Source organism: Crocodylus siamensis, chromosome 14 (genome assembly GCF_052110815.1).
Source record: "Crocodylus siamensis isolate JL-2025a chromosome 14, ASM5211081v1, whole genome shotgun sequence".
NCBI lineage: Eukaryota > Metazoa > Chordata > Crocodylia > Crocodylidae > Crocodylus > Crocodylus siamensis.
The window spans coordinates 26376698-26402260 of record NC_143408.1 but is presented as its reverse complement, the minus strand read 5'-3'; the positions used below and the strand labels follow the sequence as shown (position 1 = coordinate 26402260).

Genomic DNA, 25563 nt, shown 5'->3' with positions numbered 1-25563 from the left:
GGGATAATACTTGGCCTTTGCTTTTAGAAAGGGGTTTTTACTGCTTCTGGCATAAAAAGGGATGAAAAACTCTCCTTCAATTCCCAGATGTGATTGATCTGACGCCGGATAAGAAAGATGACCTCCAGGCAGTCATTGCTCTCAGCTTAATGGAGTCTCCAACAGTCCAAACAGTGGAAAAGGATGCTAACAGGTCAGTGAATATGTAAGTGTTTTTCCTGCTCCTGTAAATGCTTCTGTGGTCCTTATGCCTGGTACATTTTTAACAACTGCAGGGAGAAAAAAACCCTCTATTACTCATTCACTTAACTTCCATCTATTAGAGGCCTTGGGAGGTGCTTAAATTATCATACTGTAGATTTTAACAGCATTTCACGTATGTGATTTGGAGGGACTGTTATGCTAGCACTGTAATACACACCCAGGGAAGAAAGGCTCATTCTCAACGTGGCCTAGTCACTCCTTGCCATGCCTGCTAACATGATCTGCATGGAGGCTTTAGTATCAGTCCCTTAAAAACTGGCACCAGGACTGCCTCCTTCAACTCATTTTAAGCAGGTTATGAAGCAGCCTTACACTTGGTGTCTATGCATTGGGTTGGATTTGTCCTGGATTCGTCTCTAATATAACACATGATATACTCAGACTGCAAATCCTGCTCTCAAGTAGCTTATAGGGGAAAAAAAGTGTTGTACTGTACTTTTACCTTGTTTCATCCTCCCCATCCTCTCTGATTTCTGTTTGCCTGTTGCAATCTAAGATTGCTGGTCTTTCCATCCAAGAACGGAAACTCTTTGAGGCAGAGAGGATGTCAGTAGAGACTTAGTGCTCAATACTATTAGGTTCTTCTGTAATATATATGATAACAAAGTAGACCTAGAGGTGACAGGCTTTGTATGTCAGCGTGAGACTGTTTCATAAATGTCTCCTGCTTGGGATGACAGTATAGCTCCTTTGGTCTGGTTCTGCTGTGATTACTTGACTAGATGGGATGATTTGCCAGTATGAATTTCTTGCAAGGTTGCATTTGCCTTTTCAACCTTTCTGACAGGGCCAAAGAAACAAATGCTTCAGAAAACAAAAATCGCTCCAAAAGGAAACGATGTGAAGTCTGGGGAGAGAATCCCAATCAAAACAACTGGAGGAGGGTCGATGACTGGCCTGTTGGATTGAAAAACATTGGAAACACGTGCTGGTTTAGTGCTGTCATACAGGTAATGCATAATAGTGACGGCCATGCATTGCCTTTCTGTAATGCCTGGTATGCAGAGGTTAAAATACACTTTAGTGGCAATTGAATAATCCCCACAGCACTGCCATGAGACAAGTCATGAGCAAGTGGGTCATAGGAAGCCAGCCAGCTGTCAGGAATTTGACAGTAATAGCAGTGATTACTCAGATTTTGAGTTTTTTGCATTTTTTAAAATTGGGTTTTGGGACCCAGTTTTGAGGACCCACTATCGTTCTGCTTCAATTTATAAACTCCAGTGGAAAAAAACTGTTTTGCACGACCGTATGTCATACAGAGACTGCTGAAAACCATGGGCCAGCTACCGTCAGGGCCAGACTTCCCATGTAAAGGAAAGGGTCTATGAATATGCTTTTTATTTATTGTCGCTAACCCCCGTGCACTCCATTTCATGGTGCGGTGAGGTCACAATGCTTCTTGGATGACAGTAGCCAGATTGGCAAAGAGGTGATAATGTAATTTTATTGGAACAAATCCGGGCTCTGTAATGCATGGTGTATCAGATTCCAGTTAATGGAACACAGTAGCTTAGGTGCCCGAACTAATAAGAAACTAGCCAGGGTGCATTATTAGTGATTAGTTAAATGAGGACAGACAGCAGAAAGAGAAACCTAACACACCTAGTTCTTTTTACACGGGCATCAGCAGATAAACGTGGGGCGGCGTCTTTCTATTTTGGGGAGAAGGGGAAGCAGGTGTCAGATGCTTCTTTGGGGTCATGATTAATGCCCCTGCCCTCTGTCACTTAGCTTTCCTTTGTGCGATGGAAGGTCTGTCCCCGCTCCTTCCAAAGGGCTTGCCATCAGGTTAGCTTGAAACTGTCACTGGGAGGATGGGAAGAGAGTTGAACGGACAGGTTGCAGGGCAGCAAGCACTCTGAGCTGGCTTTGGTAGACTGCTAAGCTGTTAGAGATTTACATTTTCGTGGAAAAAAGCAGTGAAGGGTTTGACCCTGCACTATATGAAAAAGGCACAGACTTGGCAAAGGAGAGCTAAAACCAGGCTTTGTGTTGACCTGTCCTTTGACTCTTCTTCCCTTTCAGTCTCTTTTTCAGTTGCCAGAATTTCGGAGGCTGGTCCTCGGTTACACTCTCCCCCAAAGCGTGCTTGAGAACTGTCGAAGTCGCAACGTAAGTCCTAACAGAGGAATAGCGTGGCATTTCCTCCGTCTCCCTCTCCCCCCTTTCTTCTGGAGTGGAGCTTGTCTGAAAAAAAGGGAGAGGATTCAGGTGGCCCAGCTGGTGATTCTGAAAACATCTGGCTGCTCGAAGCAAGGAAATTGTTCTTGGGTAACCCTCAAGAAATGACAGAAATGGTTGAAGGTGGGGAATCTGTCCTGTATTAAATTCCTTGGCCATCATTATTAACCACCAAAATCTCCTGTCTAAAAATGAAATGCAGCATTTCAGTGCCTGTATTTGAGGTGCAATGCTACTACTTTTAGTACCTCTCCAAACTCTAGACTTCCCACCTTTGAGAACTACTGAAGGTATTTAAGTTCTCTTACCTCAAGGCTGAATTTGCTCCGGAGAGAGATGTCTCTCTGTGATTGTCTCTTGTAGTCATGTCCCTTTTGTGGCCGTGTACATGTACCTCTGGAGATGCTGATACCAAGCCAGTAGCATGTGCACTCTGGAGTTGCTGCTTTTCTTCCCATTGTGTTAAACTGTCATGTGCTTATGTTTCTAATGTAGGAAAAGAGAAATATTGCCTTCATGCAGGAACTTCAGTGTCTCTTTGCCTTAATGCTGGGAACGCACCGTAGATTTGTGGACCCCACTGCAGCGCTAGAGCTTTTGAGAGAGGCCTTTAGAACAGCTGAAGAGCAGCAGGTAAAATGCCTAAAAATCCTGTCTGCTTTTACCACGACAAGCCTGGCAAAGATGTCAGTCATGTTGCACTTGGTGCTGCGGGGTTTCTAGTGGATACATGTTTGTCACCTGGCAGGTAGAAGTACAATGACCGGTGTCATTACCCGTACATAAAATGCACAAGATTTCCAAAAAAAAGGATAAACAGCCCATGTGTGACCCTCTCTCTGGTGGTCCACAGGGGGCTGGAAGTGACTGCTGGGTTAGACGCATGGTGCATTTCCTTATGCCCCAGGGCAGTTTCTTGTGGCTTGACTTATGGCCACATGAACCAGTTATCATGCAGTGAGGTAGGGTGTGAACTTACAGTGCATCAGCAACTCCGGGGTCATTGCCTATGGGCCAGCTCTTACCTTACGGTAAATGCGAGGCAGCTTGCCCTATTTCCACTGAGGAATGACCTATCTCTTGTATTTACTGCAGGGTAAGAATGTACCCTGAGGCAGTTAGCTCAGAATAAAATTATAGGTATGGAAAGGACCTCAGGAGTCAGCCCAACCCCTTGCACAGATGCAGGATTCATTGCTCCTAAATCACCCTGACTATCTGGCTTTCTTCTGAACATTTGCAGTAAAGGGAGAGTCCACAGTTTCCCCAGGCTGCTTGTTCTGTTGTACTGTTCTTGCAGTTAGGATTTACAGTCTACATTTTGCAGACTTCCCCTCTGTTTTTCTGCTTGCATCCGTTTTTTGTTTTTTTTTTAACCCTATTATGGTTTCCTGCCCCTTCTCCCACTTCCTAGATCCTAATTGTGCAGTATCCAGTGGTCTGTTATCAACAACCCCTGTAGGGCATAGTTTCCAGCCCTCCTCCCCAGGTTCACCTGATAACCAGGTAGCTAGAAAGCCTGCAATGGTGTTGGGCATGTATTTGAAAAAAATGTAAGACTAATAAAGTATCAAAGCATTTTCTCAGTGAAATGACTGACTCTCTGGTTTCTGTCTCTCTTTAGCAAGACGTGAGCGAATTCACCCACAAACTTCTGGATTGGCTGGAGGATGCGTTTCAGCTAGCTGTTAACGTTAAGTGAGTCTTAGGTTGGGGCAGCTTTCACTTATTTTGAAGGAAGAATGGATTTTAAATCAACTATGGCAGGAGTTTTAATCAGACTTTTGACCCGACTAAGAAACGTTTCTTCATTGAGTTGGGCCGGATAGTCCTATTTCCTAGTAGGCAGCTTTTCATTTTGTGCCTGGATATGTGCTTTTACTCAAGGCCATCATGATCTAAAGAGTGCGGGAGCTACTAAGTAACTTTTTGAGATGGATTTATGAACATCTTACTTCTGGAAGTTGATATGGCTTGTAGGGTAAATTCATATTGTGTAGGACGTTGTTAATAGTGAGATCTGGTGTAACTGGGAGCGAGTGGACGTGCACAGGTTGACAGTTCATGAATAGCAGCTGCTTTTTACAGTCTGCTTGCAGGTGTTACAGCTGAAGTGAAGAAGAGGATTTTTTTATTGTTAGGGGTAAAAGGCCACAATAAATTGTGGCTTACATTTAGAGTACAAATGCAGCTGGAACAAATAAAGTATGGCGTAGGGGAGGGAACAAGTAGCCCAGACTCCTACGCTGCAATCCTTACTGTGAGACTGGCTTGTTTTTTAAGCTAACCTCAGCAAGTTGCTTCCACTTGAGTGCATCACTTTGCCCATTTACGTAACGGGAGGGACGATATTTGTAAAGCTTCTCAAGGTCCTTGGTGAAAGACATTTTGGTAAGGTAGAAATTACCCATTAGCTTTAGTATAAACTGATTACTTTATTTCTTTTGCACTTAATCAAAGTCTCAGAAGCCCCAGGCTGAAGCTTAGAGATTGAATTTGAGTCCTTATTAATACCCCATTGCTGGAAAAATAGCTTCATGAATAGCTCTGTGCTAGCATTAAATGCATGCCGCTTGTTCCCAGCGTCCCGGCTGTGAGGGCCGATTTTGCTTTGCTTTTCTCTTGGTTGTGGTAATTCTAATGATATTTTGTTACGTGCCAGATAACTACTGGGGACAGAATCAAAATAAACACTTTAATATGTAGATTCTTGCAAAAGTAAGTGGCGTTTACCCTCGTGCTCCATTTCCATGTAACAAAATGCACACTTTTCCTTTCGGAAAGCAGCAGCCCTGGAGACAAATCTGAAAACCCAATGGTACAACTTTTCTATGGGACTTTCCTGACTGAAGGGATCCATGAGGGTAAGTTTGGGTGTCTGGGTTTCCTTTGCAACCCCTTTGACTGGTTTGAGTGTTACCACAGAGTTACGTCTCCAGTGTGGGTGTGTAGCATGGTGTGTTGTCGCAGGTCCTTAGTGACATTATCTAATCCTTCTGCATTACAGTAAGTGTAGCAATAATCTGATCGTAGCTGTGTTGGTGATGATGTGTCTAGTGCGAAGTTGGTATCCTCTAATTGGCATCTTGCTTACGCATACGTCTGAAAAGGGTCTCTTCTCTGGAGAGCGTTGACTATAGGGAGCAAATTTCTCTACTATTGTTGTCAGCTACGCAACTTTGACTGATTTGCTATGAGAACTCGCTGGCTGATACAAATCTATCGTGTCTGTAGGAAATGCACGCCTGCGTGTGCCCAGTTAAGCACCAGAGGGTTCTTAAAACCATTTTTTTTTTCTTGATTCTGAACAGTTTTCTTTTTCTTTTTCGTTTCCCTTCTTCAGGCAAGACTTTTTCCAAGATAGAGGCTTTTGGCCAGTATCCCCTTCAGGTAAACGGTTATCGGGACTTGACCGAGTGCTTGGAAGGGGCCATGATAGAGGGGGAGATTGATGAGAAGGCAACAACTCAATCGGTGAAATATGGACAAGAGGTTGGTTTGATGTGTTACTTGCTCTTCTCCAAAGGGTATCATCAGTATAGTGCAGAAGGCCTTTGTATACCCCAAACATTTAAAATGCACACTGAAAACATTCTTCCCCTAACCAATTGTAAAACATTTGGTGGTGAGCCGGAGTAATGTAAATGTATGTGAATATTAAATGTCTGAGTTGATGCTGAAGTCGCTGAGCCTTAGCTTCTTTTTAAAGATGTTTTTGTCCTGTGTAATATACTCAAGGACTTGACCTTTTTAAAAAAGCTTCTGCCTCTGATGTGTAAGTGTGATAAAGTCTCTTTCTTTCTGTTGAAGCTTACCTGTACCTGAGTAGGGGGAGACCCACTGCCTCCATATTTTCGGAGGGTAAAGTTCAGTGCTTAACTCGATGGTATGCCATTTGGAATTTGTATCTCTTCTCCCTATTACAGTGTGTATTTTTTTTTCTGTCTCATTTTCACTCTTAAATTTTCTGCCTGTGCTGATTATTTTTTTTACTTTTTTCCCGAAGTCACTCAAATCATGAGCCAATCATAAGCTACTTAATTTTGTGACAAAGTGAAAATAAGATGTGCCCGTTGCATTCAGCCTCACTTCTCTATAAAGAAAGTTAGACTGCAGAGAAGGGCAGCTAAAGCGATGCGATGTGAAGGCAAAGGAAGGGAGTGAATGTGTAGGGAACGTTAAAAAGGTGGTGTAGACAGCACTCAGGAGGTATTTGAGAGGGTTAGGCATCCAGGTAGAGAGGGAGAAGAAAGTTTCACTCTCACTAGAAAAGAGTTTGAAAGAGGAGTTGGAATGGCTTCAATAAAAAAAAAGAGGGCAGCTTCTAGACTCAGGATAACTTGTTAATAAAGCCCGTTGAACTTGAGAATCAACTGTCTCATGCTGGCAGCTTCTGCTTCTGTGCAAGCGCTGCCCAGACACAATTGAAGCAGACCTGTAGCTGGATTGATGTTGCAGCGTTGGGGTGAAGGGGCCCAGGGCATGATTCCCAGAGGTCCTTTTTTATTTGAGTTTCCGGTTCTTTTAAAACCTGCACTGAAAGTTAAGGGAAACTTTTTTTTTATTTGTAACGAAGGGACCGTTCCTAGGTATTCTGCTATCCAAGCACAAGTCGGGCTGTCGGGTTTTTTGCTAAGATACGTAACTGGAAAATGTGTGCCTAGAATGTTGTGCCTGGAAGACTTCATGATAGGGGAGATAGAATAAGGTACATTTTGTCTTTTGAGAGGACTTACAGACTTCCCTCTGTATATGTAAATAAGATTGCCTTTCATTTTAAATATTATTTTATATTTAAAAAAAACTTGCTGGTGCATTTTGATTGGGGGGGGGTGTCAGGAAAATTGTGTCAAGACTTAGGTTACAGGTCTTTCAGAGCACAATGACCCTAATGTACTGTCCAGAGCCCACAAGGGGAGAGCGCTGTCTGCCCGACACCCTGCAGAGGTGGGTGGAGTATTCTTCTGGCACTGGATGTTTGAGGTATTTGTGAAACATGGGAGCCAGAGAAAGCCCAGAGCCCAGGACATTGGGTCTGTTGTCTGAACCTCGTAAGCGAACAGTTGATGAATAAACGGAGAATTGATGAGTGTCCAAGTCTGGGGTAAAAGCTGCTGTCTGCCGATGTCCGTTGCATGCCGGCTGCATTGCGAAGGAGCTCTGAGGCTATTCTTCAGGGGCTTTTTTTAATCCAGTGCTTGACAGTCTGTCTATCTGAGTGCACGGGGTGGGTTTGGGGACATTATAATCAACTAGATTTCCTGTAGTGAAAATCTGAAATGGAAGTCACATCTTTTAGGTTTTGTAACTTCAGACTTCCTGACTAGCTGTTCAATGACTTATATGCACTTTTGTCTATTTAAAGGAAGAAGTGTTTTTTGTGGCGGGGGTAGTGATGTGTGGAAATATAACATGTCACACAGCAATATTCTCAAAACCTGTCCTTGCCGGGACATTTCTGTTTGTATCGCAGCGCTGGTTTACGAAGCTCCCTCCAGTATTGACTTTTGAGCTTTCCCGGTTTGAATTCAATCAATCGCTGGGGCAGCCAGAGAAGATTCACACGAAGCTTGAATTTCCTCAGATAATTTATATGGACCGGTGAGCTGCTGTGTCGCTGGATAGATTTCAGAACTGTTGCTTTACACTTGTTCTGTTTTATTCTGACTTGAGCAACAGAGGGGCGAGCATCTGGGAACAGGGAGGGTCCATTCACGTCTGTGTGCAAGAGAGAGGCGTGTGTACATTGTGCGGTGACTTTTGGGGCGTATTGTTTCTTTAGGTACTTGTATAGCAGTAAAGAGGCCATTCAGAGGAAGAGAGAGGAGATCAGGTTGTTAAAAGAGCAAATTGCAGTTCTCCAGGAGAAACTAGAAAGGTAAGCAGCCAGGTTTCTACTGTGTGGAAGTTGGTACCTGGCTTCTCTTGAAGCATGTTACAAAGTAGAGGCTCTGCGTATGCTATTGTTCCTAAATAAAGAGAAAAGTGGGGGTTGCTGCATTGTCAGCTTTTAAGTCCATGGTAAATTTATCTTCTGATGAATAGACTGAGAGCTGATAGGAATCAGGACTCATGGTAGAGGTGATATCTTTTATTAGACCAACTTGATTTTTGCAAAAAACAGAATCTTTAATTGGAAGGTTTCAGGCCCAAACACCCCTCGTCAGGCATAGGAGAAAAGATTGTAAAAGTTCTCCTGGGTAGAAATGAAAGTTCGTATTTCAGAGGAGAGTTGAAGGGGTGGTAAAATCTCCTGAGAGCTGATACGATCGTGTTCTGTCTTGCTTGCATCTTCCAAGAACAATTGCAGAGAGGGGCAAATAACTATTTGAAGGAAAGCTATTAGAAGGAAATTTTAAAAAATAAATAAGTTTGAGGTGGCCACTGCTCTGACTCATCTGTGGTGTCAGATTTCAAAACCATGGAGAAAAGCCAGGCGCACACTTCTCCCAGCCTTGGATGCTCCCTGGCGAAGTCATGGATGGGGTTGCAGTCCTTAGATGTAACAGTTCCTGCCAAGGCCATTTCTTGGGTTCATTGGATGTAGGATGAAGTTAGTCTTGGCTCCATTTGTCAAGAGTTGTGTGTAGGACAGACACTACCATTATAATTGGGCTCTGTATTGGTGAGAGTGAGAAAAGAAGTCCAATATTCAATAGGCCAAATAGTCCCTAGGAAAAAATTATTTTCTTGAGCTCTTGGGAGACTCCTGATAAGGGGGTGGTGGGTGGTGGGGAGCACAGAGTGTGACTTGGAGATAAGGGAAGGTTGAGCAGAGCAGAGGGGCACGCTTTTGTAGCCTAGCACCTCTGTTTTACTGAGGATCCAACCAAGGAAGACAGAAGCTGTGTGCATGGGAGAGCGTCGATGAGTGGGAGAAAAAGCCCTGCATGGGGGAGAGGATCCCAGACCGCTTTGAGGGCTGGTCCGTGAAGAGCATTCAAGGTGTGAGGAAGCAGGCGGGGTAGTGTGCAAGGTGCATTTACCACATTGTGTACCCGCTATGTATTCACACCCCCTAAGGACTGTTGGTCACTAATTTATGCACATTCATCAGGCATGTTTGTGTTTTCTCAGTTGCCAGAATCATCCTCTTCCTCAGTTATTAAAACAGTCTCTTGCTTTGGCCCTTTAGATACATGCTGTATGGCTCTGGCCCAACCCGCTTCCCCTTGCCTGACATGCTGCAGTATGTCCTTGAATTTGTCACCACCAAGCTGCCTGCGGATGGTCCCTCCACCCAGGAGTCTCAGGCGGCCCCTTTGGAGCCCCAGGCGGAGTCCCGTGTGTTGGATGGGCCTCTGCTGCAAAACAGGTGAGGAAAGAAGAAAAAACTCTTCACCAGAGAAGGAGAGAGCACTAGGTTTTTCCTTTTGAGTTGGAGACCCAGGAGGGAAGCCCTGATGGGGTCGTCTAGGCACTCTGAACAGTGAGGATGTGTGATAGGGTAGCCCAGAAAGAGCAGTTAGTCACCTTTTTATCTGTCTTTTCTCATCCTCATGCTGCCAGTTTGTACCCACGTAACACTCTGCACCTAGTCTGTCCCATTTCCCCCTGTAGCCTTCTGGAGACAAAGCCAAAGTGCTGTGTAGTCCTGAAAAAGTGATGCAATCTGTTTGCATAGGGTGGTCATTTTTGTTTCTTCAACCATTAAAGTAGTGCAATATTAATGATCACACATCTGCCCACTGTGCTTGGTTTGCACTCCAAATTAAAGCAGAGAAAGACTTTTATCACCTGTCGTCCAGGGATCTAGTCTTCCAGGAAGGGACTGCAGGTGAATAAACTTGTAGATGGGCTGTCTTCTGAATTATCAGTGATAGAAGCTGGGCATGCTCTGAGAAGGGAACTGCTCATTCACATCTCAAGTGGTTTGGGGTTTGTCTTTTTTTTATTTGATGGTTAAAAGATTGCCATCTGGAGTGATTTCACTGGTGGTGGCAGCCTGGATAACTGTCTGTCCACCTTGGCTTTTGCTTCATAGTGCATTAAAAATAGAGGATGCTGAGAAATCTGAAGATGCAGCCTCTGTGCCAGCAGACACCCTGCCTCAGCCAGAACCAGTGAGCAAGCCAGTCCACTCCTCAGCTTCACTGACGAGAGTGCCTGAGTGCCCAGCCCCTCACGTGGCCACCGAGGAGGAAATGAGCCTGGTTCGGACGTGCCTGCAGCGCTGGAGGAGTGAGATTGAACAGGACATTCAAGGTTGGCCCAGAGAGCTTGTCAAGTATTTCAGCTATGTGCCAGATTCGATTCCTTTCTGCTGGAGGATTCGTGAGCTATGCTCCCACCCCAGCGGGGCTGCCCTGCGGCACCAAGTGCAGATGCAATGTGCTGCACTTGGGAGGGTCCTGGTCTCAGCTGCCAGGATTATTTCTGTGGGTTAATCAGTGATAGCATAATTAAATCTGCACCGTCAGTGCCAGGAACGGGGACTGGAGCTTTCCCATTAGAGAGCTGGGGACCACTAGCTTGTGGAGGCAGGCTCCCCATGCTCGCTTGCTGTTAGTCTCAGCCCCACTTGTCCGTTCAGCAGTCCAGGTTTAATGGGCAGGCAGTGTGTGGCCTCCCCTATGCTCCCCTTGGTTAAGCCAAGGTGGTAGGAAGTGGGGCTTGTGGTCTCAAGTTCCCTCTGGCTCAGGTGGGCCCAGAACCCAGAATGCCACTGGGCATTTCTCCAGGCACTAGACGTGTGGGTGCCAGCAGCTGTTTTCAGCTGAACTCAGTGCTGATATGAGTTAGCGGTGTCCATATTTGTTTTTTTGCTTCCTTTTCTATGGAGTTGAGAAGCCCCGGCATCCTTTTGAACAGCAATAGGGCTAAGAAGGAGTGGGGCACTGTGCGCACAGAACCAGTGTTGATGCCTGTGAAATTCAGCAGCCTGAAAGCAAGGCATCTAATGCATTTAGGTACCCAATGCTACTCAGAGCTGCTGGTGAAAGGCCGTTTTTATTTGTTCTTCAGGACTTAGACACCTAAATTCACCCTAAATATCATATAGGCATCTAAGGACTAGTTTCAGTGTGAAGCCCTGTATTTTTGGGAAGGAGGGGATGCTGTGAAACCTTAAGTTGCTAACTTCCTTGTGTATGCTCTTCTTAACAGATTTAAAGGGCTCTATTGCCCAGATCAGCCAGTCCATTGAGAAGATGTATTGTGACCCTCTCCTCCGTCAGGTACGCCATGTGACTTGGTTAGGGTAAAATGCAAGTGTGCTTAAAGTTTATCCCGATGTGTGCATACAAGCTATATTTGCTGTTAGTGAGAGTTGCATGTTTGTACACAAGCGTGTGTGTGGGAGGACGGGGCGACACTAAATGTATCGCAGGGCTTGCTTTGAAAGCAAAACCCTGCCTTTCTGAAGAGAGGGATAATTAATTTCGAGCAGTGCTCTCCATCAGGCAATACTAAAATCTATTAACCTAGCAATGAATTCATCATAATGCATTTGGGTGTTGCCTGTTGTCACTTGTCACTGTTTTGCACACTCCTGCCCATGATAAGACAAGGTTTTCAGATTCATAGATATATGTGGATTGTGCAAAGACCCTGAAAGCCTGAACTCTGTCCCAGTAGAGCAACAGTACAGTTCCCCTCCAGTACATTTCTCTCATTCAGCCTAGTCTTCCTTATGGATGCCTTGAAAATAATTGCCACCACTCTGTCCCTCCCGTAGCTGGGGGCCAATTGCCAGTAGATGCTGCAAACACTGGTGGGAGACTGTTTAAAAGTGAGCTCACCAAGAGAAAAGGAATCTGTATTCATCAGTCCAACGCGTGAATGGAGAATTCTTCAACATTATGACAGCTGCAAACGTCATTCTAGAGTTGTGTAGAGATCATATTACTTAATCTGCTTAAAATAATCCTGGAAATCTTGTTCTTGTGAACTTTCAGGTTCCTTATCATTTGCATGCAGTCCTGGTTCATGAAGGCCAAGCTAATGCAGGTCATTACTGGGCCTATATCTATGACCAGCCCCGGAAGAGCTGGCTTAAATACAATGACATTTCAGTGACAGAATCATCATGGGAAGAGCTGGAGAGAGATTCGTTTGGAGGCCTGAGGAATGCCAGTGCCTACTGCCTGATGTACATAAAGGATAAGATGTCATGCCACGTTGCAGGTACTGGACTCAAAGCCCCTAGTTGTCTTAGTTGCTTGTGTCACGTGTAGTCTCTCTAGCAGCAGATGCTCTTTCAGCCTCCTAATACCCATAGCTAGAAAGTATTGTCCCCATTTTTCAGTCAGGAAAAATGAGACTTGGAGAGGTTGTAAATTGGCTACGGCCAAATGAAAAAAAAAAGTGAGATGCTGTATTCTAGCTCTCGCCATATAAGTCCCATCCATAGTAGTCCTTGGTAAAGTTAAATATCTCCCTCTTGAAATTTTGACCAATACTTTCAGTGAGCTCAGTGAAATTGGGAACGCCCTCCAGAAACAGCCATTTTTGTTGCTTTGTTAGTGTGGGGTTGGTGGGTAGGAGCCCCCAGCCTCGACCAGGACGTCTATGCTAACAGAAGAAAAAGACCTTCTTTAAGCCCAAGGAGCTTTTATAATCTGCCTGATCCTTGTACTCAGTTTAAGAAATGTCTTAAATTCAACCTCAAAATCTAGTGGAAAAACAGTTTGATTTTTCCCAAGTTGTTTGCTAATTTTCTGCCATATTTCAAGATTCCCCTAGTTGGACAATAATGTTACCTTGCTCCCATGTCTAGTCTTGCCAAATAAAAGTCTTGTTTGTTCAACAGATGATGATGCAGGGGCTGGGCAATTCCAGAAGGAAGTTGAAGGCCTGCCACCTGAACTGAAGCATTACATACAAGAGGACAACTGGAGGCTTGAACAGGAGGTGGAGGAATGGGAAGGGGAGCAGTCCTGCAAGATCCCTCAGATTGAGCCATCATCTGCTTCTGAATCTCAGGATTTCTTTTCTGAATCAGGACAAGGTTGGTGTGACATTTCTGCAGCTGCAGACCTTGTTAGGACTGTAGGGACTGCCTTCATGGAACAACTCCCACTCTTATCAGAGTCTTTTTAAACACGTTTGAAAGTTTGGGGAAAGCTACCAACAGAGCTACAGGCCTGTAACTGTCTGGTGAAGTGCGGTTTTGCAGTCAGGTAATAGTAGAAGATCTAATCTCCCTCTGATTTAATTACACTGTGATGTGTTGTACCCATGCAGAGTAAACTGCTGGGTGGGAAACTGCCACTTCATGCTCTCCTTGATAGCCTGTGTCTCTCTGATTTCCAAGAGTTTTACAAACTTGCCAGTGTGAGATGTTGCTGTTGAAATGCAGCGGATATCAGCTGCACAGCAGTGTTACAGGAGGTGAGGAAGAGTCTCGTGTACTTGGAACTGGAAGGGACAGTGTAGGGAGCTGGTTGATCAGTACATCCTGGATAGGATTAACAATCATGCTTCAGAGGCCACCGTGACGTGCAGCTGGAGTTCCTGGTTTGCCACGTGATACAGCAGTCGACAAAAAGACTCGCTGAATGTTTTGTGAAAGCCACAATTCCTGGAGGGACCCAAAAATTATTGCAGTAATGAGCAGCTGAATGGCCGAGGTATTTATTCTCAACTGAGGACCTCCTGAGCTGCACAGAAAGGGCTGAGGAACCAGTTGAGAAGCTCCTGCACCCCAAGCAAGTGCACAGCCTTAAATGCATGAGCTTTGCTGTTGTTGTCAGCCAGGGAATTCCTCTTACTAGTGTGTTTTACTAAATCAGGTCTTCAGCACAACCCCGATGTTTCTGCTACAGCACCCACCCTGGGAGCTTGGTGTTGGGAGAGCTCAGCTGATTTGAGTAACAAAGAAGGCCTGCAGCCCTTGCAGCGATGTAGAAAGAGCAGCTGTATGGATTAATGAACAGGGCAGGGAAATTGGTTGGTGCTCGTGATAAGCTTGAAGGAGCGATACCCTGCAGCCATCCACCCTGGCTGCTATTTCCCATTTTGTCCCTCTGAATTTGTATCTTCTCGGTAACGTCAGCATCTCTTTCCACTTCCAATCAGATCAGTCTTCAGCCTGCGAGCCTGACCTGCACTCGTTGTCTTCCCAACATGCCATGATGGCGAAGGAGCAGACTGCCCAGGCCATTGCCAACACGGCTGATGCCTACGAGAAGAACGGTGTGGAGGCGGCTCTGTGGAAGGTGAGAACGCTGCAGTGGGGCTCACAAAGCAGCCAGCTCTAGTCTTCACATCCGCCCGTTAACAAATTTCTACCCTGTCTAGATCTCTGTAGCTCTGCGTCTTTTCATTCAGCTCCCTTCTGCTTTCCAGGGTTTTTGTGTTTCTTACTCTCCTCTCTCTTTCTCTCTCTTTCTTCTGTCTGCTGCCACAGCCAGAGGAGGCTGAACCAGCAAAGGCCCCGCCAAGCGCAACAGCCCTTAAAGCTCAGGCAGAACAGGAGCAGGATGCTAAAGGGACAGAGTCTGCTGCCCAGCCTGGCTCGCAGGTCTCTGAAGTGGAGATCCCTAGTGTGGGGAAGATTCTGGTTAGATCTGACGCAGACGGCTATAACGAGGAGGTACAACAGCATGGGAGCCTGTTATTGCCTGTCGTTATCAGGAACTTGGGAGGCACAGGTGGTCTTGGGGTTTTCATGAGATCTGTGACATTGGGGCGGTTTGGGTTACACCCCCATCGGTAGCAAGCAGCCAGGTTAGGCCAGTTTCCTTAACAGATGATTTATTTTTAAAGCTATTAGGACTGTGACTTTGTAAAAACAAACCCCGTGCTCCATAGCTCTGCTCGCAGTGCCTTTAAGCCCCCTTTCCCTCTTTTTTTTTCCTTCCTGCCACTTGTATCTAAGATGTTCCTAGGACTCTGTCCTTTACTTAAACTTTTACTCTTTTTTTTACCCAGGAGGTTGATTCTGCCTGTCGCATATCATCTGAATTGTCAGCTGATAATGTAAAACATGCTGAATACACTGGGACTTGTCCAACCCCAGATATGTCCTCTTGGTGCTGACAAGTAAAACTGGAACTCGGATAGCACACGATAAATATCTCAGAAGCGCTCAGTGTCTTCTCTAACTGCAAATGTGCTTCACATATAGATGTGTCTGCAAGATAATGGATGTGTTCAGGCAGTTGACGTGGGCATTTGTAGGGTTTGCTGTTAGTTTAGCATTGACCTTCACACGAACCAGCATTTCTGCTGCTTCTCAAAGATCTTCCAAGCGTTTGTGCTGCTCTGTTTATGATCCGAGTGAGTTCGGTATGTGCTCGTGGTGTGAAGGTAGCACACTGGAATGCCTTGCCTAGGGCCCTGCTTGTCTGTTAGGTAATTTTGCAAGACTATAAACGGGATGAACTGGGGTCATGGTTAGCATGCTTGACACTCTGATGGGCTGTTGAATATGAACCTGGAGGAGGAATGGTTGGGGTGCTTCAGTGAAGTCTTCCTACTTCTGTAGCAGCTTGGCCAGCGCATGCAACAGCTGGGACATCCCAGAGTAATTCTAGTGAAAATAAGTGCCAAGTCTCTGACACCTCTGGGTTGCCCTACCTGTTTCCATCTTCGAAAAACTTTTTCTTTTTGAACTTCCCTTTCATTACAATAGCTTTTCATTCCCCACCCCCCTCTCTTTCTCTCTCTCTTCCCATCCTTTACTCTTGTGGTAGGTGATGCTTAGTCCAGCCATGCAAGGTGTGATCCTGGCTATAGCCAAAGCCCGTCAGACCTTTGACCGGGATGGGTCTGAAGCGGGGCTTGTTAAGGTATCTTTTTCTCTCTCTTAAATCTTAGCGCGCATGTTTTTGCATTTTGACTGGAAAACATGTATTCTGCTTCAGCAAGTCACAAATATGAATTGGCAAGCTTCTCTTCAGGTGTTTGTCTTCAGTTTGCTCTTTTTTCCTCTTGCACATGTCTTGCCTGTGCCACTCACCGCAATGTTATTTTAAGGGCTAATATCAAAAAGCAGTAATCAGGAGGAAACCAACATATTTTGTAAGCGTGTCCACCTGTGTGTTACAAGTAATACCTTAGACTGTAAGAATGGAAAGTCTTCCCAGAAGTGATTTACTACTACTTCATTTTATTTTGCCCAAATCAGTCAATGAAAATAGATTCAATTTACTCCATGTCCAATCCCCTTCTGAGTCTCCTGCATGAAAAGGCATGGAATGTTTTTGTTGAAAATCCAAATTTGGAGTTTTCCAAGAAAAGAAGTATGTCTCGTGGCTCTGGGTATCAAAGAATGCTAGGTTCTTCCCCCAAATCTGGCACTGTGTGTGTGAATAGCCCCCAAATACATGTATGCCTAACCAAAATGTATATGAGGGTTTTGCACATGAGCAGTGGATCCTGCTTGTGCGAACGCAGGTATTTAGCTGTACTCGCATTAGAGGCCCTACTGAAGTCTGTGTGTCCTGAGTAAAATTAAATGTAAGCAAGTTTGCTATCATCTGGTAGCTGGAGCCAAAGGTTGAGCATCTGTTTTCAGCTCAGGTCCAACAATGGCTTGGCCAATTCACTCTTGCTCTCCCCATGTGCAAAAGACTATTTGCTCTCAATGCCTCACCGCTGTAACTCACATCTGCAAAGCACTTGAGGTCCTGTGAGAAGTGTTGTCAAAGTGCTCAGTATAATTAGCATGAATCAAAATTAGCTCAGGTGTGATTAGTAACTAACTTCTGCATGTTATTTCTAGGGAACTCTGTAAAATGGGTCCCCATAAATCTTTGTGCATTAATTAAGAGGGACTTGAGCCATTAAACAGCTCCGAACAGAGGAGCTGGTGTTAGCAACAGAAATCCAATAGGAGGAAGCTGCAGGAAAATCTACCTGTCTCATTGCCCTCAACAGGCATATATTACCCTAATGCTTTCCCTGCAAGTACTCAGCTGTGAGTGAAGAGAGCCCCAAACGGTTTGGATGCCTTTTAAAGCCCTCTCCTTCATGTTCGTGTAGCTTAGTGATGATGAGTCTTTACATGGTACTTGCCACTATGAGTTCATAGCTCTCCTTGCACTTGCTGGAGTAGGACAAAGCTGTTACGAGACAAAATAGAGAGCAGTTAGAGAGTCTCAAGTAGAGCGACATCTCCTCCATGAATCTTGGCATGGGCAAGGGCAGGCATAGTCTTAGAAGAAACTTTCCAGCTGCAGAGCCCCAGTCAGCTTGTGTGCTAAGGGTGAATTGGGCCTTTAGCTTTCCTTTGGCTTTGGCAGGCCTTCCGGGAAGAGTATTCCAGACTGTATCTACTGGCCAAAGAGACCCCGACGCCTCAGAGTGACCCCCGGTTGCAGCATGTGCTTGTCTACTTCCTGCAGAACAACGCTCCCAAGCGGGTGGTGGAGCGGACGCTGCTGGAGCAGTTTGCAGACAAGAACCTCAGCTACGATGAACGGTTTGTACCAGCAGACCTGATGCTGTCGTTGGGACTCAGCGTTCCCTCGCCTTAGTGCTCTAATCCTTCTGTCTCTGAGCAGGTCCATTAGTATTATGAAGGTAGCACGGACTAAGCTGAAGGAGATTGGCCCTGATGATGTGGATATGGAAGAGTACAAGGTAAGGGACTAGGTATAGCTTTCTCTTCTGTCTAATGTCTTTGTACTAAAAGTGTCCTAGCGCAGCGCACAGGAGATGACAAGCACAGTGCAAGCAGACAGCATTGTTGTTCCGCAATGGTAAACCCGTTCCTCCTTGAAGCATTAGGACCTGGCTTCTTGAGACAGGCGAGTGCTGGCAGGGATATTTAATTTGTCCAGCTCCATTATCAGAAGTTCTGCAGTACGTATTTCTGCAGCAGCCAGTAGACGTGGTCCAATTTGGAGCCACGTGGCCAGCTTCTCCCATCTGGCAAAGCGACATCACTGTGCCTGAGCAGCAGAAGTCAAGGTTGCTCCATGGGTGGAGGTTGCAGGGTGGTAATTCTGGACCCCAAAGGGGAAGCCAAACAGTGCCAGAAACCTGATGCCCGTGGTTTGTTATGGGAGGTTGAAACAGAGCCAGTAAATTGGGAGCTTGCATTGAGCTGGTGTGAGCTCATGTACCACATATTAAGAGAGATCTTGGCATAGACTTGAATGGGTTTTGCACTGCCCTCCCCCAAAGCCAAGATGAGCATGGGTCGCATATGTGGGGCGCTCTATAACTTACCTACAGTTCTCTAATTGGACCATGAGAAAAAGGACCCCGAGTCTAGGGTAAAAACAAATGCATACTCAGCCTGTGGCAAAGAGCTGGCAGCTAGGTGCATGTATGAAAGCACACTTCATCTGTGATGTTTCTTTTTTTTCCGTCTGAACAGAAATGGCACGAAGACTACAGCTTATTTCGCAAGGTGTCTGTTTATCTGCTGACAGGGTTGGAGCTCTACCAGAATAAGAAGTAGGTTGCTCTTTTATATATTTTTCCAATGCCCTTTGTGCCTGATGCACTGATGCCCCTTTCTGTACTGCTGCAAAGCCAACCTTGAACCATAGTACATCTGTAAATAGAGCTGTATGTGGAAAAGCAATTCTGTTTCACGAGGGGTGTTGGTAGTGCACAGTTCAGATCCAGACAAAACCCCACCACTGTGAAAGCCCTGGTGAAGGCGAACGGGGCTCTGACTTTGCAGGCATTCGCTCAGAAGTGCGACAAGTGTCCGTGGGCCCTGGCCTAGGTTGAGATAGAGCCTTGTTGAAATCAGACCCAAATGCTTAGGTGCTGAATGTTCAAATTTTAGCTAACTGTTGTTCACTTGAAAGATTTCTGACTGGCTCCAGTTATAGGAAAGTAGGAGAACCTGCAAATGCTGTTCTCAGCTTCTGTCAGGCCTCTTTGTCTCCAAATGCCAGTGGAAACTAGGAGAGACAGCTACACCTACTCTAAAGATCACAGTTGGAGTTAATTGGAAGTTTTGTCCGTTGCGTCCGACACTGGCCTCTCTCTGGGAGGAAGTGGGTGGTCTTTCCCAGGTGACCGACTGGTGTGCAGAGGTAGGACTGTGATGACGGTGGTGGGGTGGCTGGCATCTGACACTTCCCTCCTTGTAAAAGGTACCAGGAAGCGCTGACCTACTTGGTGTACGCCTATCAAAGTAACACCACCCTGCTGAGGAAAGGGCCTAACCGGGGAGCAGACGAATCACTGATTGCTTTGTACAGAAGAAAATGCCTGCTGGTTTGTATTGATGAGTCCTAGCCTCAAAGCAAGCGATTTCAGGGCCAGCCTGAACTGCCCCAAGCCTTGTTGCTGCGTGGTTCAGTTCACATCTCCACAGGGTGCCCAGTAGGTTGAATCCTCTTGCACCCCCGTCCACACACGGTGCCAGTGCTTGTCCTTAGGGTGTTCTTTCAGTGAGGATGTGAATGCTGTTGGTGTGCACACTTTGTTAGGAACAATAGCCTGTGGTCTTCCCTCCCCTTGAGTATCCAGCCTTGTCCCCTTCTTTGTGCCAGTGACCTTCTCAGCCTCCTGTTATTGAGCACAGTGTGGCGTGGCTCATCTTGGGGAATGGAATAGGTGACATCAGACTCAAATTTATCTTTTGTTCCTGCGTCACTCTGGCTTCTGAATCCAGAGTAACTCTATCTGTAGCGGCCATAACAACAGCAGCTGTCCCCACATCATGCTGATGTGAATACGAAAATCTGGGGGGAGAACTCCAGTGAGAGGATTCATAGTTTAGCTCTTAAGGCATCCACTGTGTGGTGGTGGTTCTCCATTTTGGCCTCTCAAGGCCAGAATTATTTGCATGTCTTAGACATAGTTCTGGAGCAGTTTGTTCTCTCTAATGTGATCTCTCCTGATGCATGCATGCAGCTCAGGTTGGTCCCGTTGTATTCCCCCTGTGCCCAAAAAGTAGCAGAGAGGGCGGGTTGTGAATAGTTTTCCCAGTAGCCCATTGACTCAGGAAAGTCAGCGCTTTCTTTATCAAATGCCTTTTGTGCCTGGTTTTTCCTGCAGAAGCTGAATGATGTGGCAGCAGCTCTCTTTATAAGCAGCGATGAGGCGCACGTGGCAGAGGGCGTTAGCATCCTGAATGAGCTGATCATCCCCTGCATGCACCTCATCATCAACAACGACATCTCACAGGATGACCTGGACGCCATTGAGATCATGAGAAACCGCTGGTGTTCCTACCTGGGACAAGAAGACATGGACGGTAGCATACCAATCACTTGTTTTCCTCTCCAGCCCCCTGTGTTCTGGCTGGGTCCCGCATCTGAACTAGGAAAAGACTTCACTGGCCATTTAAAACACTCCCTGTGTCATTCTTAGTATTTGCATGCTGTACTGTGTAAAACCATCTGCTCCTATTGCCCGTGAATGGTGTGGTGGAATAGTGTGATCGGGGCTTGTCCTTAAGCTACAGGAAATGTTTCCTGCGTGCTGAATGTTTTTGAATTAGGAGACAGATACCTCGGTCTCTTCTTGCTCTTTTTACCATCCTGAGTTTCTACCTTCCCAGCCAGCTGATTTTCATGGTCTCTTTTGTGTGCTGGCCTGGAAGAGGAGAGAACATCTGGGTGCCTCTTTACTTCTCAAGCATGTGATATCGGATGCACTCTGATGTTATGCTGTGATAGGGACACTACCAGTCACTTTTTTCTTACAGCCCAGAGCTTCATAACTACCCATCAGTTGGTACTGCACTCTTCTTTCCCAGAAGGTGTTGAGAAATGGATGAGAGCAGCTCACAGCCCAGCTTTGAAAATCAGGGTCCTGAATTGCTAGAGATGATGGCTTTTTCTGCATCTGTGTTTCAGTACTGGATGGCTGGTTTGCTCCAGGTTTTGTTTTTGTATGATAAAATTAAGTCCCCCTGATTTCTTCTCGGCTTGAGTGGGAGGCCTGGCTGGAGGCTCTCAACACTGCTCTCTTCTACCAGCAGAGGGTAAACTTGCCACAACAGAAAGAGGCGGCTTGTTCACCAGATGTAGAGCAGAGAAGCTGAAAAGATTGGCTAGCAGCGTCACTTCCCCAGGTCTGGCCTTACTGTACCTGCAGTTGTTTTTTGGAAACCCAACTGGTGGTGAAGGAGATGTGGAAGGAGCAACACCTGCTTCTTTCTACCTCCACTGTGTTCTGTAGACCAACCGCGGAGTCGCCTTCCTCCTCGCATGGTTATGCTATGTACAAAATTTCTTGGGCAGTAAGTTGGGCAGTTGATACTTAGTCTTGCAGAAAAAAGAAAAGGGCATTATTGTTGGCACATTCACCTGGCGAGTCTCAAGCCCTTCTGAGGTGTTGTCTGTCCCGGAGCAAAGCACTGAGTCTGAAAGCTTTTGTTAGCATTGGATGTGCCAGGCCTGCTGCGGGGATGACCCGCCTGGTATGCCGGTGAGTGGATAGTGAGCTCACGGTTTGCTGTGCTTGCTGGCAGCTTGAGCTGGTTCTGTGATGGGGCACATCAATAACTTGAAGACTTTCTTTTTCAATTTGCTTCTCTGGCCAACCACTGTTTCTGTGCCTGAACAGAAGAGTGTCGCTCTGGCTGTCCCAAAGCAGGTGGTTTTGGTTTTGCACTGTTTAATAGTCACAGAAGTCTGCCCATTAGCCCAACCACCTGTCCACACTGCAGAGCTAAGCTCCTGGCAAGGGGCACCCCAGCCTCATCCTGGTGGGGGGCTGAGCTAGGGCTGGTCTCAGAGTGGGTGGGAGTCAGGTGGGCTCAGCTGCAAGCCCTGCTGCAAGCAGCCTGGGCTCCGTGGTTGGCAGCAGCTACCGGAGCCTGGGCCGGCTGCAGTTGGGAGGTTGCAAACAGCTGCTCCTGGCTCCGGCATCGGCTCAATCCCGGCAGGTGCGTGCGCACTTCAAAGCAGATGGTGGGGATAGGGCCTGAGGCAGCACAGCCCTCCTGCTGCCCACTCTGAGGTGCACATGCAGTCACTGCCCGCGTGGAGCTGATGCCAGGGCTGTGGAGCCTGCGGCAGCTGCCCAGAGCCCAGGCTGGCTACTAACAGCTGCGCCGGGCTCCAGAGCCCAGTCATCAGATCTGTGCTGGTAGTGGGGCTGCTCCAAGTGTCCCCTGCCAGCCCGGGTCTGGCACCCAGGGCAGTCTGGAGCTCCCCCTAGTTGCTTCTGGGCGGGGGAGGCCAGGCAGGAGCAGCCTGGAACTGAACAGCTGTAGATGCACATTGGGATGTGTGCCTGGGCCCAATTTAAACACACCTGACTTTCCTGTGCAGAAAATTCAAGCACATGAATTGTCCATGTTGACATACCCACAGGGAAGCTGACTCCCTATCCTAGGGGCATCAGCAGATGCAACAACTGTATCCGTGTCAAATACTAGGGAAACAAGTGGTTATGATGTAACTGTTGTAACCTGGGCATGATCCCATGGAGGTAAGATCGTAGTGAAGCAATGGCAGGGTTAACCCCCATTTCATGCAAGGTTCAGGTTCACCAGTTTGGCTACACTGCATTAGCCCAGGATTGTGTGTTACCTCATCACAGCCAATGCAATTTCCAGAGCCGTCACTCCTCCTGTTCCCTTTTTAGATATCCCTCTCCCCCATCGTCTAAGCTAGGGGTCAGATCTAGAACCAAGTCAGTCTTCTGTGCCGTGAAGGTACTTGGATACCAGCTGAGAAGGCCGAGGGGGGATGTGGTGGCCTGTTACAAACTAGTCCCTGTTCCCCCGAGCACTGCCAGGAGTGACCAGGAATAACAGTCACAAGCTGGCAGAGGGGAGATTCAGAGTAAACATCCAGGAGGCGCGACTTCGCGGTCAGGGCGGCCAGGGTCTGGAACCAGCTTCCAAGAGAAGTGGTGCTGGCTCCTACCCTGGGGGTCTGTAAGAGGAGGTTAGATGTACACCTTGCCTGGGGTGTTTTACCCCAGTACCCTTTCCTGCCATGGCAGGGGGTTGGACCTGATGATCTGCTCAGGTCCCTTCCGACCCGACCAACTAGGAAACCATGAGAACCCACAGGGCAGTGAGGGCCAGGGTTTTGAGGTGTCCTGTACTCGTCCTGTTCAGGAGGCTGCAACGTTGTATTTTATAGGAGCTACCCTGCCTCTTTGCCACCAAGCCCTCCAGTCGGATGCAGGTTATGGTCATACCCAGGAGCTGGCATTATTAAACTCTTGATTACTGACATTCATGAAGGGTTGAATGACTCCTGGTCTGTTTTGGCTCCAGTGCATCAGTCTGAGACTGCAAGGGCTGACTCTTTTTTTAAAACTGAGTGTCATTGAGAAAATGTGCCTTGCAAATGCTCTCAGTGTTGTAGTATTGAGACAGGGATGACCATGTCATGCAACCTGGGTTCAGGGAAGCCAGCAGGTCAGCAACAAAGGCAGCATATTTTGGTTTTCCCTGAGATAAGAACAGCGAGTTGGAGATACAGGTTTTTTCTTTCCACGGAGCCATTTGATACTGGCTCTTGTCAGAGGTAAGATGTAGGACTCAGCAGACGGCTGGCCTGGGTGCCTCTGCTCCACCAAACCGTACGCATTTTTGTGCAGTCACAACGAGCAGCTCTCAGGCTGGGAGCTGCTGGTTGGTAATGAGCTCAAGCAGATACAAAGAGCTAACTGCTTTGTTCTTGCAGCCCTAACACCTGCAGTTGTTTCGGTGTGGTTGACTTTTGCCATCCTTTCCCCCCTTTGCAGCGACTCTGCAAATGAAGCTGGGTGAATTGCTCCCCAGGCTGCTGGACTGTTCTGCAGAGGTGATTGTCCTGAAAGAGCCCCCGAAGATCCGGCCCAACTCCCCCTACGACCTCTGCAGCCGATTCGCCGCCGTGATGGAGTCCATCCACGAGGCTTCAACTGTGACTGTGAAATAGGCCGCTGACTTCTCAGCGGTAGCTGTGATATATTGTAAACCACTTAAGTGCGCTGAATCCTGCCATCGGACGTGCGAGCGGGTGAGGGAGGAAAAAGAGGTAGACCATGCGCATTCAGACAGACCTAACACATACTTTGTAAATATGAGGGGAGGGGGAAAAAAAGACAGAGTTGCGCTCTTGCGATACCATAGTAAGCTGAAATGCAAAGAGCAGGAACACTGTACCTCAGACTGCTCAGTATGTGACTGGCAATAGCAGCTGCCTTGCACTGACAAGAATATGGAAAGGGCTCTGAATATTGTGGCACTCCTTTAAAAAAAAAAAAAAAAAAAAGGAAGTCCATCAGGAATAAGTAGTCGCGTCCGTGTGGACAGCGGGATAGCAGAGCTGGTCAGGACACCGACCAAACTAACAAGTGTCGCCGACCTGTCAGGCTCACCCGCACCTTTCTAACCTCTCCGATGCAAGAGATTAGACATCCGTATGTGCCGGCAGCTTGGCAAGCAGTCCAAGTTGGGTGATTAAGTAGCAAGGAATGATAGCCACAGTGAATACGGTGCAGGCGATCATTCATGCAGCTGCATTTTTTTTAGCTGAACCAAGCCCAAGAAAAGGGCACCTCTGTTTTTCAGCCGGCAAATACACTGGGCTCTTCTTCTGAGGTATATGAAAGTCAGCGGCCACAGTGCCGTGAGACGGGACAGGTGTTCTGCACCTTGGTCAGGGCCATGGTCATAGCTCGCTGGCTAGAGAAGAGACCCCCTTCCCCGCCATGCCCCCAAGAGAAATGGAAATATGTGTTCCCCTCTCAGAAGTGAGCATAGCTATTTCCTCCTCCACCTCCTGTAAATTGTAATAGTGAGTTATTGATGATGAACAGGTACACTGGACACACCTGGAGAACCTGGTCTGCTTTTATATCCTTTGGTGATGACGCATCTGGGCGATGGGGAGAGCCCCAGCTGGATGCCTTTTAAAGGCCATTTGCATTTTATTTGGATGATGATAACATTGTTTCAGACAAGCTGTTCCCAATAAATGGGGAGAAATCCTGTTGGATAGGAATGTGCAGGTTTTATAAACATGCAATAAAAGCAGTTGTTTTATTTTAGAAAAAAATAGCTCTCTGGGTTTTGTTTTGTTTTCTCCCCCACCCCAACCCCTTTGGTGTGGTGTCCTAAGACATGCTTATGCCTCAGCAGAAACACAAGAAAAGAGAGCAGTCACCCCCAAGATGAGTCTGACATGGCTTAAACCTGTTTATCAAGTTACAAAAAAATGCAAAAAAAAATTGCAACAAATTTTTTGCTGTGAAGAAACGGTGGCCTCTAGAGGCAGACAGCCCTTTCTCTGTCTTGTGCTGGGT

At 46.7% G+C, this 25563-nt stretch overlaps 1 protein-coding gene across 18 annotated transcripts in view; it reads left to right on the top strand.

Moving 5' to 3' along the window:
• USP28 (ubiquitin specific peptidase 28) overlaps positions 1 to 25311 on the top strand; it is a 40464-nt gene extending 15153 nt beyond the window's left edge. For 7 of the 18 annotated variants that reach the window (XM_090027886.1, XM_090027878.1, XM_090027883.1 and 4 more), the window contains 23 exons: positions 88 to 205; positions 1052 to 1214; positions 2293 to 2379; positions 2944 to 3081; positions 4073 to 4146; positions 5233 to 5312; positions 5792 to 5940; positions 7922 to 8049; positions 8231 to 8326; positions 9584 to 9763; positions 10433 to 10653; positions 11554 to 11624; positions 12345 to 12573; positions 13199 to 13396; positions 14467 to 14606; positions 14798 to 14983; positions 16086 to 16181; positions 17637 to 17815; positions 17898 to 17976; positions 18719 to 18798; positions 19452 to 19575; positions 20362 to 20560; positions 24019 to 25311. In XM_090027886.1, the coding sequence (XP_089884012.1) occupies positions 88 to 205; positions 1052 to 1214; positions 2293 to 2379; positions 2944 to 3081; positions 4073 to 4146; positions 5233 to 5312; positions 5792 to 5940; positions 7922 to 8049; positions 8231 to 8326; positions 9584 to 9763; positions 10433 to 10653; positions 11554 to 11624; positions 12345 to 12573; positions 13199 to 13396; positions 14467 to 14606; positions 14798 to 14983; positions 16086 to 16181; positions 17637 to 17815; positions 17898 to 17976; positions 18719 to 18798; positions 19452 to 19575; positions 20362 to 20560; positions 24019 to 24194 (3191 nt within the window). In that variant the 3' untranslated portion in view covers positions 24195 to 25311. The remainder of the gene's footprint in view (positions 1 to 87; positions 206 to 1051; positions 1215 to 2292; positions 2380 to 2943; positions 3082 to 4072; positions 4147 to 5232; positions 5313 to 5791; positions 5941 to 7921; positions 8050 to 8230; positions 8327 to 9583; positions 9764 to 10432; positions 10654 to 11553; positions 11625 to 12344; positions 12574 to 13198; positions 13397 to 14466; positions 14607 to 14797; positions 14984 to 16085; positions 16182 to 17636; positions 17816 to 17897; positions 17977 to 18718; positions 18799 to 19451; positions 19576 to 20361; positions 20561 to 24018) is intronic. The other 11 variants (XM_090027880.1, XM_090027891.1, XM_090027881.1 and 8 more) reach the window with 10 other exon arrangements.
• The last annotated feature ends 252 nt before the right edge of the window (positions 25312 to 25563 follow it).